At 38.3% G+C, this 11,995-nt stretch overlaps 1 protein-coding gene across 3 annotated transcripts; it reads right to left on the bottom strand.

Moving 5' to 3' along the window:
* Window positions 1-610: 610 nt before the first annotated feature.
* Window positions 611-6,369, bottom strand: LOC136276506 (uncharacterized). Of its 3 annotated transcripts, none has more exons than XR_010714983.1 (2): window positions 5,909-6,369; window positions 611-1,349 (listed from the first exon to the last, which is right to left on the bottom strand). XR_010714983.1 is itself a non-coding variant. In XM_066088697.1 (2 exons), the coding sequence occupies exons 1-2, from the start codon at window positions 6,123-6,125 to the stop codon at window positions 3,089-3,091; spliced, it is 318 nt and encodes a 105-aa protein (XP_065944769.1). In that variant the 5' UTR covers window positions 6,126-6,369; the 3' UTR covers window positions 1,499-3,088. The 3 variants fall into 3 exon arrangements, 2 of the variants coding, with proteins under 2 accessions (XP_065944769.1, XP_065944765.1); XM_066088697.1 differs by lacking the exon at window positions 611-1,349 and adding an exon at window positions 1,499-3,189; XM_066088693.1 differs by lacking the exon at window positions 611-1,349 and adding an exon at window positions 3,646-4,692.
* Between the last annotated feature and the right edge of the window lie 5,626 nt (window positions 6,370-11,995).

Below are 11,995 nucleotides of genomic sequence, written 5' to 3'. Positions count from 1 at the left end.
ACAGGCGTAAGGTTACGCCAGGCCAGGCGTACGCCATTTAGTGAAACGGGCCCCAGGCTGACTAAAATAGAGGGCATCTTTAAACGGCTTGACGTCGTGGAAAACAAAGTGGCAAAATGTGAGACTTCAGTCTGTGAATAAGTAAGAGAAATAAAAGAAGTGCGGAAAATTCATATTAATGGTTACGTAGGGCGTACGCCTTTTAGTGAAACGGGCCACAGATCTAATACCAATTGATCAGTAGAAAGCATATTATTGTATTCTGTTCGTTTTCTATCTTCATTGTTTTTTTAAAAAGTCAAATCCAAACATTACCCCATTAGACAAACATTTAGCATTATCAACATTAGGGTAGTTTTGTAATAACTGATCTAAACAAGGTAGATGGATTGGTATTCTGCCGAAGTCCCATACTTGACGCTGAAGGTGATGTAAACTTACATTTTTACCCCTGCTGGAAGTGGTTTTGAATTAAACTGGTTTTGGTCGTTCCTGTGATAAATATTAATTATTGAATTCACCAAGCTAACCCAGCACTATACATTATATTGCTTGAAAGACACAGAGCCTGGCAACATTCAGCAATTATGAAATAGAACTTAACAATAAATAGTATGAGAAATATTTATTACTCCGCTATAACAAACAATTGGTGGATGTTGGCCGCATAATGATTTTTTGTGGGGTAACTGGGGAGCCGACCAGTGTGCCAGTTTAACTACCCATGTAGGGACACACTGAGGGCCCGAGTATGAAACATCAGTGCCCGAACCTGAACGATCCCCAGCGTTCTAAGGAGGGTAGTGAGACCTGCCCTTCTCACCCTGTCTCCTGCAGTGCTACCTGGTTTAGAACTTTGCATGACAAAGGCTACTTTATCAACCAATTATTACATGCACCAGCCTGTAGCATCCCCTCACTGGAGTGAGGTGGATGTGGCCCCACCTATACCCAGTGTAGGCCCCACTATACAAAAAAATCCCAATTTTACATTGTAACCACATGGCACAGTTAACTGTAATAACTTTGCCTTTTATAAACCATATTGAATGATTTAATTTATATACTATCCCCTAGCTTTGAAAGCAAGTGGGGGGAGACACCCAGGTTTTGGAGCAGAAAGTGTCAACACATACCACTGCGGACTCCCCAGTCCCCATCCCCCCTAAAAATGTGATGCGACAAGAAAAAGTTACATGTACAAGTCCAAAATATGAAAGTCTATTGAAAAAAGATAAACTGTTGAACACAAGTCCAGATGACACCGAGCTGCTTGTCATCCTGTCTGGCTGTTTTTTCTGGTTTTCTAGCAGATTTTCAGTCTGCATCCGACTTTGTTATTCAATGACCTGTCAAACTAAAGAAAAGAAAAACGAGAAAGAAACCAAAAGCACAAATATATGTTAGTAAATATCTAAGTATAAAGTAATTAATAAAAATGGGGGCTGGGTGGGTGGGTGCTAAAATTCGATGAAAACTGTGGGGTTTTTGCAGGGGCTTCCTGATAAGCCAATGGTTAGCTCGTACAGAGTTTTTTCGGAATATACAGAGTGTCTCAAAATTAATACAGACTATTTGATATAAAAACAAATAATCCTGATTAATTATTGAATTCACCAAGCTAACCCAGCACTATACATTATATTGCTTGAAAGACACAGAGCCTGGCAACATTCAGCAATTATGAAATAGAACTTAACAATGAATAGTATGAGAAATATTTATTACTCCGCTATAACAAACAATTGGTGGATGTTGGCCGCATAATGATTTTTTGTGGGGTAACTGGGGAGCCGACCAGTGTGCCAGTTTAACTACCCATGTAGGGACACACTGAGGGCCCGAGTATGAAACATCAGTGCCCGAACCTGAACGATCCCCAGCGTTCTAAGGAGGGTAGTGAGACCTGCCCTTCTCACCCTGTCTCCTGCAGTGCTACCTGGTTTAGAACTTTGCATGACAAAGGCTACTTTATCAACCAATTATTACATGCACCAGCCTGTAGCATCCCCTCACTGGAGTGAGGTGGATGTGGCCCCACCTATACCCAGTGTAGGCCCCACTATACAAAAAAATCCCAATTTTACATTGTAACCACATGGCACAGTTAACTGTAATAACTTTGCCTTTTATAAACCATATTGAATGATTTAATTTATATACTATCCCCTAGCTTTGAAAGCAAGTGGGGGGAGACACCCAGGTTTTGGAGCAGAAAGTGTCAACACATACCACTGCGGACTCCCCAGTCCCGCCACAGACATTGGGACAATGTCCCCCACAAAACCCTTGATAACATTAATATTATATATGTAAAACTAATACATATACATGTAATAATTTGTGTAGATGCTGGTAAAATAAAAAAAGCAAAATTTGTTGGAGACTGGTTAATATTTATATTTGCCTTAGGTTGTACATGAAATTGAAAAAGCAGGAAACAATGGACAATACCAAGTATGGCAGCACATTATGCTTTGAAGTTAACTAAAAATTTTTGGGCCAAAGCATTGGTCCTATCTGGGCGCAAGACAAGCATCAGAACTTTCTGAATACTAACATAAGAACTGTACATATGTGAATGCATGGGATTGTGAACAGTTGCTTTTTAGTTAATCACTGGATACTGGTTCCCTTGTCCATCAATGAAATATTGTAGAGCGCATTGAATATTGTTGAGATATACCATCTGAGCGAAACAACTCAAGCTCGGTTGCCTTGATGTTGTGGTCATGGCCGATGTAACAACCCCCCACCTCATCTGCCATGAAATTTTTCATGCACTTGTTAATTCTGACCCGCTTTTTATTGATTTTGTTTCCCATACCCAAAGGGGCAAAATGCCAATATCTTCTAGGTAGGATGGCAGACCAGATGAGGGTTGTTTTTGGCCATAAAGCATGCAATCTATACAATGAACATTGTGAATTTTCAGAAAAAACTTTAGAGGTCATTTGATCTTTGGTTAGGTCATTTGAACCGAGGTGAATGATGAAGAAATCTGGTGGAGTCTGGTATTTTGACATTGATGTTACCGTCTTGTCGAAATCCTCCCATTGTAGTCCACGAATACCTTTCCACTGAATGGTTACAGGTGGTTGCAGGTTAAGGGTTTTCCCCCCGGTCTATCCGCTGCTGCAATTTCAGCCCAATAGGGGATTGAGGACCCCACAATCCAGGCTGACAAATCTAAAAAGGCTTTGTTAAAACAAGAATAGAATTCCAGGGTCCCCCGCCGGTCAAGCAGTATACTAGTATCGAGTCTATCGACCAAGGCTGATTTTCGAACTTGACCAAGGTAATAGTGGTATAACATTTGGTATAAATTTAATGAAAATCTGTCGAAATTTGTAGGCATGAGAGCGCTTACAAGGTCAATTTTTGGAAAAAAACGGAGTCATGATTGTGGTCAAAGTCCCATAACTCCAACAAAAAGTATCGACCAATGCTGATTTTCGAACTTGACCAAGGTAATAGTGGTATAAACATTTGGTATAAATTTAATGAAAATCCGTCAAAATTTGTAGGCATGAGAGCGCTTACAAAAAAGTGTGACGGACGGACGCACAGACCCACGGACACACGGACGGACGGACGCCCGGCATTTCCATGTCCCCGCTCCGCGTTGCGGCGGGGGACAATTAGCGTTGAGTCCTACTGGTGTATGTGTTGAGTGTGTGTATGTAGTGTTGTCAAAAATACAGTGGTGCTAGATAAATTGGGAAAGTAACTGGAAAACCTAATGCGAGTTATGTGGGCGGATGTAACTAAGAAAGGAATAAGATCTCCATCTCCCCAGTTCTTGAATTTTTTCATTAGAAAAACCCTGATTTGCCAATTCAGTAGCCATGCCTATGCGAAAACTGTGAGACTTGTAGTGACCTTTGATCTGTAAAAAAGAAAGTGACTTGTCCAAAACTGCCTGAAATTGGGAACGTGTAACTGGTGAGCCATCAATGTGAACAAATAAGGTGGGTTTTCTCGGTGGTCTAGCTTGGAGGAATGGAATGATTGTTGATGATGGACAGAAATGAGTTTGAGGTAGCTGTTGAATTTGCACAACCGAGCTCCTGCCTGTTTGGTCGGTCTTTGATGAACTGATAGTAATGAAAAACTGACCCAACTGATTTTGAGAAATGTGATTTGCTTGCAAGGCCAGAACTTCACTTACTCGTAATAAGCCAAAAAAGGTAACAGTGTATGTTGCCGCAAAAAGTAATGACTCATAGGGTGAGCGGCATACTGACTTGAGGGAATGGATAATTTTTGTAAATAATTGGATTGAAATGGGGAGTCGAATGTCCTTGTTGACACCAACTGACCGCCGGACACCCTCAAGAGACTTGGTAACTATGAAATGCCTAGTGTTATCTAAAGCACCCAAAATTTTGTGATGGTAGGACATTGCACTTATATATAGACATATAGTTCTGTATGAATAATTGTTGATTGATAAATAAGCAATGAAATGTATGAGTTGGTTTGTAGGTACAGGCCAGATTTGGGCCAAGTCATACTGGGCCCTAAACTGATGGAACTTTGCTAAAGCGGTGTTGTAAGACTGGTGGGTATTTGGGGCCAAAGATCTGTACAGAAGTCTTGATGCTTCCTGCTCCAAATGTTCCAAATGTGAGGTGGTAGAGGTGTGGGCCAATGGTCCGCCTCCGGTGCAAGACTTCGGAATCTGGCCCACTGTGAACGAGATAAGGCATCTGCAATGCAATTTGCTTTTGTGTGTATATAGGTTGCTTTGATTTGAATATTGTGTCTTAGTAACAGAAGAACAATTTTTCTAACAACATACATGACCTTATCGGACTTGGAAGTTAGTGTATTGAGCACCTGGACTACTGCAGTGCTGTCAATGTGAAAAAGGATTCTAGTGTTTTGTAGACTCTGATGCCATATAGTAATTGTTACTAGGACTGGAAAAATTTCGAGAAGAGTCATATCCCTGGTAAGACCGTGTAAAAACCAAGAGTGAGGCCATGTTCCATGTGCCCACCTACCACCGAAATAGATACCAAAACCCCCATTCTTACCCCCTGCACTGTCTGTGAAGAGCTGTATGGATTGACTATCCAAAAATTGGGTTCTTATAACAGAAACACCATTATAAGATTGAAGGAAAATTTGCCAAATGCGCAAGTCAGGCTTGATATTGTTGTTAAGCCTGATTCTGTGATGGGGTTTTGAAATTCCAAGGCGTCTGCAGAAGGCCCGTCCAGGAGCTACCACCTTACAAGCAAAATTGAGTAATCCAATGAGTGACTGGAGTTCTTGAAGAGTAACTTTTTTTGCTGATAGAAAGGAATTGATAACTGACTTTAACTTGTCTAATTTGTCTGAGGGCAGAGACATGGTCATGTCATTGGTGTCAAAAGTAATGCCAAGAAAAATAAGATTTGTAGTTGGTTCTACAGTTTTTTCTAAAGCAATAGGAACCCCCAGTTCGTGGCAGAGTGACTTGAACTTGTCAAATGTGTGTTGACAGAACACATCTTGTCTTGGTCCGCAGAAGAGAAAATCATCTAGGTAATGTAAAATATGGTTGTTGCCTGTGTGTTGTTGAGTGAGCCAATGCAAAAAATGAGCAAATTTTTCCCACAGTGCACAACTGATCGACGAACCAAATGGGACCATTTTGTCAAAATAAAAATAACCTTCTAACTGAAAACCCAACAAGTCGAAATCACCTGGAGCGATAGGTAAGAGTCTAAATGCGGACTTAATATCTGACTTGGCCATAAGAGAGCCCTCCCCTAACTTTGAAATCATGTCTGCTGCTTCATCGATACTAGAATATTTGACAGAGCATGCAGTGGGGTCAATGAAAGAATTTATGGAATCCTCGTTAGGATATGACAAATGATGTATGAGGCGCATATCCCCACAAATTCGCACTCACCCGAGTTGTTGTTGACTTCGGGCTGAACCACTGGGGGGAACTGGTCCTGAGCCCGTGCCTGGGGTGGTGGTAAAACCTCCACTGGGGCCTGTGGCGGGTCCGCAGCGGGGCCTGTACCTGTTCTGGAATGGCGGGGAACTTTTCTCCCTGGCGCTCGGGCTGGAGTCCCTGTGGGTGCTGTACGCTTTGCTGGCACTGCTTTACGTTTTGGGGGCATAGCGGACGGTGAATGCTTTCCAACACTTGCTGGGAGTTGATGGCAAATATGAAATATAAACTTGTGTATACTTCTGTGAAAAGGCAACACGTGCTCCTTGCTAAAATTCGATGAAAACTGTGGGGTTTTTGCAGGGGCTTCCTGATAAGCCAATGGTTAGCTCGTACAGAGTTTTTTCGGAATATACAGAGTGTCTCAAAATTAATACAGACTATTTGATATAAAAACAAATAATCCTGATTATTTTAAATAAATGGAGTTTTTGTAGATGTCCCGGTGTGAGGGTGACATATTTTAAAGCAAGTTCTGATGGGATGTGAACCGCTGCATTTGCGACATTGATTTAAATAAGCGCACTTGATTCAATTGCACACCCCTTGAAAATTAAAGCCATCACATTTAAAGCGAGAACTTTTTGGGCTAGTTTGAAACAACTATGTATTTCTTAAATGCTTACTTGGTGACTGTATAAAAACTTACCACAATTGTGCATCTACTGATTACTAACTGATTGCTGAGTTGATAGACTTTTTTAACCCTAAACTGAGTGTCATATTCTTGAAAACCATGGTACAAAATATCTGCGTTGCCATATGATTGAACAAATGCAGAGCTTTTGACGTATGTGACAGCAACTATTTCACGAGGCTATCGTTTAAAAAGTAAGTAAATTGGTATTTTATTATACTGAAGAAAACTTCATTTGACGGCAACGCCGATTTTTTTTATTGTAAATAAATTAGAGTTATGGGAATTTGATTTTAACGTAGCGGTTTGGATAGCACCAGAGGTGTTTTTACTTCAAAAACGAGAGAAAAATCGATTGCTGTCAGTAGATAATTTCGATGACAATTCACTGGCGGCAGATTGTACGGAACCTATTTCGCAGATAGAATTGCAAGTTTATTTGATGTAATTTTTCACAGAAAATTTACGCAGAGATATATTAAAAGCAATTATATACCACTCCAACCCCCCCCCCCCCAAAAAAAAAAACAAACCAAAAAAAACCCAACAACCCCCCCCCCCAAAACAAACTGAAAACAGAGACGAAAAAAAAAGAAGAAAATCGTAAAAGTACTTTGAAAAATCTAAAGACCCTTAATTCATTATCCGGAGGGGGTGGGGGATGTTTAGAAACCTTTTGCTTTTAAACTTTTAGAAACCTTTCATTTATTAATCTGTTTACAAATACGGATGAGGTACTTAGAGTATTACATATGTATATCTCCCCTTTCAAAGAAGATAAGCTCATTGTGTATATATTTTTGTATTTTTAATTCCACAAAGAAGGTGTTGCAGTTCCTGTGCTAATTTTCATAAATTTGTTGCAGATAAAAATCAATTTAACAGAATGCGATGTAAATATTTTTTTTCTCATGCAGCGTTTCGTACAAATTTGTTAGCAATTGTATCTTACAACTGCATACCATTTTTAGGAAACCATTGCATGCGCGCAGGGGAACAGAGGCAAATTTTTGGTATTTTCATGTAGATTTAAGAGATATAAATTTTCCTTGGGCGAAATCCTCCCCCTCCCCCTCTAGATCCGCGCATGCATTAAATGAATCGTAAAATGACTACACTGAAAATGTTACTGATTGCAAGCCGTTTCTAATGTTTCTTTTAAAATTGAATTTTGAACGTAAAACTCCGAAGTTGAAGTGCGGTGTTTTATATCTTCGCATACTTCTTTATGTAAAGTATAACCGAGTGGGTACGCAGGTTGGCCAAATACCCAGCCAGACTAACTTGTTGGTATTGTTAAAATTATATTTTAATCGCATTAAAAGACAATACTCGTATTTCGATTGCTTTGAAAATTAATGTAAATTTCACATCATGTATTTTTTCTACCAATCACAAAGAAGAGAAAGTGCAATGTTTATTGTCGGGATAACTCAGTTTCAAAACGCTTGTCATTGTAATATCATTAAAAACATGAATTGTAAACATCTTCTGCTGGGCGAAAAAATTTCAAAAAGAAAATTGATGCATCAATCAAGAAAGTGGGTGTATTTTGTTTACGAAGATATGTTGTTCTCTGGATGCAGCTACATGTAGTATCTACATCGCAGATCTCAGGATAATATTCTCAGCATGAAGTATTTTAACTTTTTACTCCCTTATTTTAAGCATGTTAAATGTATGCATAAAACATGAATTAAAGAGTAATGACGTATATTTTCTTTAAAATAAGAAAATCAATTTATATCGAGAATATTTCACTTGTATGGACAGATATTAAGATTATTTTTGGTCCCTAACTTCACTGAAATTTGTCATCAAAACACTGAATTATTAAACATTCAATGATTGATTTGTGCATTAAAACAAGAGAATTGAGATAGTACCCTAGCTAATTCACATCATATTCATAACGTGCAAATGGTGTCCTTCATATACCGGGGTGTATAATTTAATCTGAGTTTGTCTGACAAATGTTTTACATTTAGTGTGCAATGCATATTTATGATTGTGAATGCAGATAAGTTCTTTCTATTATATATAATTTTCAAGTATTTATAATGCATATTGCTCCAAATAATCTCCCTATTTGCTTTTATTTATATGGCAGATTGGCGGAATTTAAACATTTATTGTATTTTTTAATCATATACGAATAGTTTACCCATTTTTTTTTTTGGGGGGGGGGGGATTAGAACGGGGAAATATTTTACGTGTCTGTCAAAGATTATGATATTTACAAAATTAAGTTTTGATTATCTTTTGTTTTCCATTGAATTAGTTATTGGTCGTAACTTTTTTTTTTTGATTTTAATAATTTATTTGAATTCTGGGTACGAAATGACCTGGGTATGAGTATGTTAGGCTACGATTTGAGATGAAACATAAAAAACCCCGAAATTTCAAATCGAAAGTTGGAGGAAAATCGTCTATTGTGTTTTCAAAAAGTAATCAGAAAGCAAATTTAATTCAAATACATGATGTTATTTTAATAACAATGAATTAAAACTGCTTTATTGTTGAAACACGTTTTTTTTGTCCCATCAGATGTCCTGAAAATTTGATCGGATCTAATGCAACTGTTGAAAGTTGTAGGAAACGAAAATTTGTTTTCTTGATTAGGAATTATTTTTTCAAGAGCACACTAGGTAGGTTTGAATGTATTTTTCACTCAATAAATTATCATCAAACGTGAAGTTAGTACGAGATTCAAATTCAACATGGATGCCGGTGATGTCACTGTGCGTGAGGATATTCTTTTCTCCTCCATCTAGGAAATGTTTTTCAACTTCATAGATATAAAATGTATTTTCTATTTTAGACATATATATACACGTGTTGTCTATAGGGAGAGCTTCGCCCTCTATAATGATTTAAACAAACCATAACATGAATTTAGTACGGTATATACTGAAGCTATCACCCAATGCCAAGGAGCTGCACATCGCACAACGATTGAACAATTAAGAAATAAAAAGCAATTTAAAAAATTAACCAGGATATGAAGTTAGATGGTTTTGTGATCAAAACCTGTGAAGCCCGAAGGACTTCTCAGTAGATTTGATCACGTACCACCCAAGTTCATATCCCGGTGAACTTTTTAACATTGCTGTTTATTACTTATATTTACGTTAACGTTTGAACAAGACAAACCGTTCAAAACTGTTAAAATAACCGAGATTTTATGTTTACAAAAATCCAACCGACAAACGATAAGCCCGTGCTATGATCATCGTGACGTCACAAAAACGTTCATACAGAATTGAACGTTTTCACTATTATATAGGTTCATTAAAAGAAGCATATTTGCAAATGTAATTAAGAAATGAAGATAATAATTGCGTGGACCCTGAGGTCCACGCAGAAAATATAAAAGCGAGGTTAAACCGGATGCTATGGGGAAAATGCAGCCTGCGCATGAGCTAGCCTGGTTCCTGTGCGTAATGGGTAGCTCAGGGAACCAGGCTAGCACACGTTTATCTGAATCGGGATCGGGATTCCGTGCCATATGCACAAATAAGTTCAAAGGCGCTGTAATTCCCGATTTTCGATAGTCAAGTCATGCAAGAGTTATCCTTCGTGAATGCAGGCATTGTTCACTTCCGGTTATAAACAATAACATGGGGAAAAATTACTGTGCCGTTAAAGACTGTCACAATGTCTCTGGGCGTATTGGTAGATTTGGTAAACCGGTAAAACTGCATGAATTACCAAAGAAACAACACCTTCGCACTGCGTGGCTTAGAGCTATAAGCCGTAAACACTTTAATCCCAAGCGAACTCAGGTTAGAATTTCTCTCAGTAAATTGGAGGCACATACAAATCGCCGCCACCTTACATGTTATAAAAACGCACTTTCCTCAACGAATTAGGACCCTCTCCCTTGCCTCCTCTCTCTCTCTCTCTCTCTCTCTCTCTCTCTCTCTCTCTCTCTCTCTCTCTCTCTCTCTCTCTCTCTCTCTCCCCGAAAGCTTATTGATGATGAACTTTTTCATTGGAGGCACATACAAATCGCCGCCACCTTACATGTTATAAAAAAACGCACTTTCCTCAACAAATCAGACCCACTTCCATGCCTCCCCCCCTCTCTCTCTCTCCAAATGCTTATTGATTATGAACTTTTTCATTGAATTCAGGTGTGTTCTGACCACTTCCCTGAAGGAAATGGAAGGACTTGGAACAACCAAGTTCCAACCCTTTTCCTTCCTCACAAGACAGTGAAATCAGTAAAGTAAGACTGTCAATGAACAGTAATAAGTTGAACATAGAAAGTCCAGCCAAGGCAGTAGATGTCAATGACCACAAGTGAGTACTGTAACACTTTGTATCATAATAACATGTTATACTTTATCATGTATATAAACAAAATATTCTATTTAAAAAATCAAGTACACATATTTGTAACCATAATAACCTGAATGAACATTTTAACAGTGTTATTTACTTATATTTATTATTTATTATAAAAGTCAGATAATGAGCATAACTATGCAATTATTCTGAGAATGTCAGAAATATGATCCTTTGACTATGGTAGTTGAAAAGTTTACACAAAATCAAGTGTTCGTTACTATTGGAAAAATTGAATTGAAAATTTTAATATTAATTGTCTTATTTTTTCAGTTATTCTGTACATCAAATAGTGAAAGGACCATCCCCCCAACATCGAAATTTAGATATCGATCCTACTGATAGCAAAGCTAGCAAGGATATTCTGCCATCCACTTTGGACAACTTTTCGAACTGGGATTCCCAGAGATAACCATTGACGATATTAAGGACAATAATGACAAAATGTTGTTTTATACTGGACTCCCTGATTATGGCACATACAAAGCATTATTTGAAAGCCTAATACAACAAGGAGCAGACAAGCTTGTGTTGGATTCTTCAGCTATGAAAACAGAAACTGATGCAAAGAAAGGGGAGCCAAGAGGAAGCTTAGAATTGAGGATGAATTTTTTATGGTTCTCATGCGATTAAGGCTTGGTCAAAGATTTGGAATTTAGATTTAAAATTTCGTCTGGAAGAATATCAAGGATCTTCAAGGCATGGATTCAGTTAATGTGTCAGTGTTTGCAGACAATTGTGTTTTTACCACCATTGAAAGAGATGAAAGCGATTCCTAAGTGTTTTGAGAAGTTCAGAGATACTCGTATTGTCTTGGACTGTACAGAAATATTTGTTCAAACTCCTTCATCTCTACAAACCCAGAGTCAGACTTTTTCCAACTACAAGGGCCATAATACACTGAAGTCTTTGATTGGCATCGACAACATTGGAGCAGTAGTTTTTGTATCTCGTCTTTGGGGTGGATCAGTATCGGATACCCAGATAACCAGAGAAAGTGGACTATATGATCTCCTAGAGGAGGGTGATGCTGTTATGGTGGACAAAGGATT

The sequence above is a fragment of the Magallana gigas genome, chromosome 1, assembly GCF_963853765.1.
Source record: "Magallana gigas chromosome 1, xbMagGiga1.1, whole genome shotgun sequence".
NCBI lineage: Eukaryota > Metazoa > Mollusca > Bivalvia > Ostreida > Ostreidae > Magallana > Magallana gigas.
Note: the sequence above shows the minus strand (reverse complement) of the source record. Positions and strands in the feature narration are given on the sequence as shown.

Coding starts and splice junctions, on each gene's coding strand:
- LOC136276506 (XM_066088693.1), bottom strand. CDS start 6,125: ATGCCCCCAAAACGTAAAGCAGTGCCAGCAAAGCGTACAGCACCCACA. Junction 4,693..5,908: donor CGAAGTCAACAACAACTCGG/GTGAGTGCGAAT, acceptor TCTCGTTCACAG/TGGGCCAGATTCCGAAGTCT.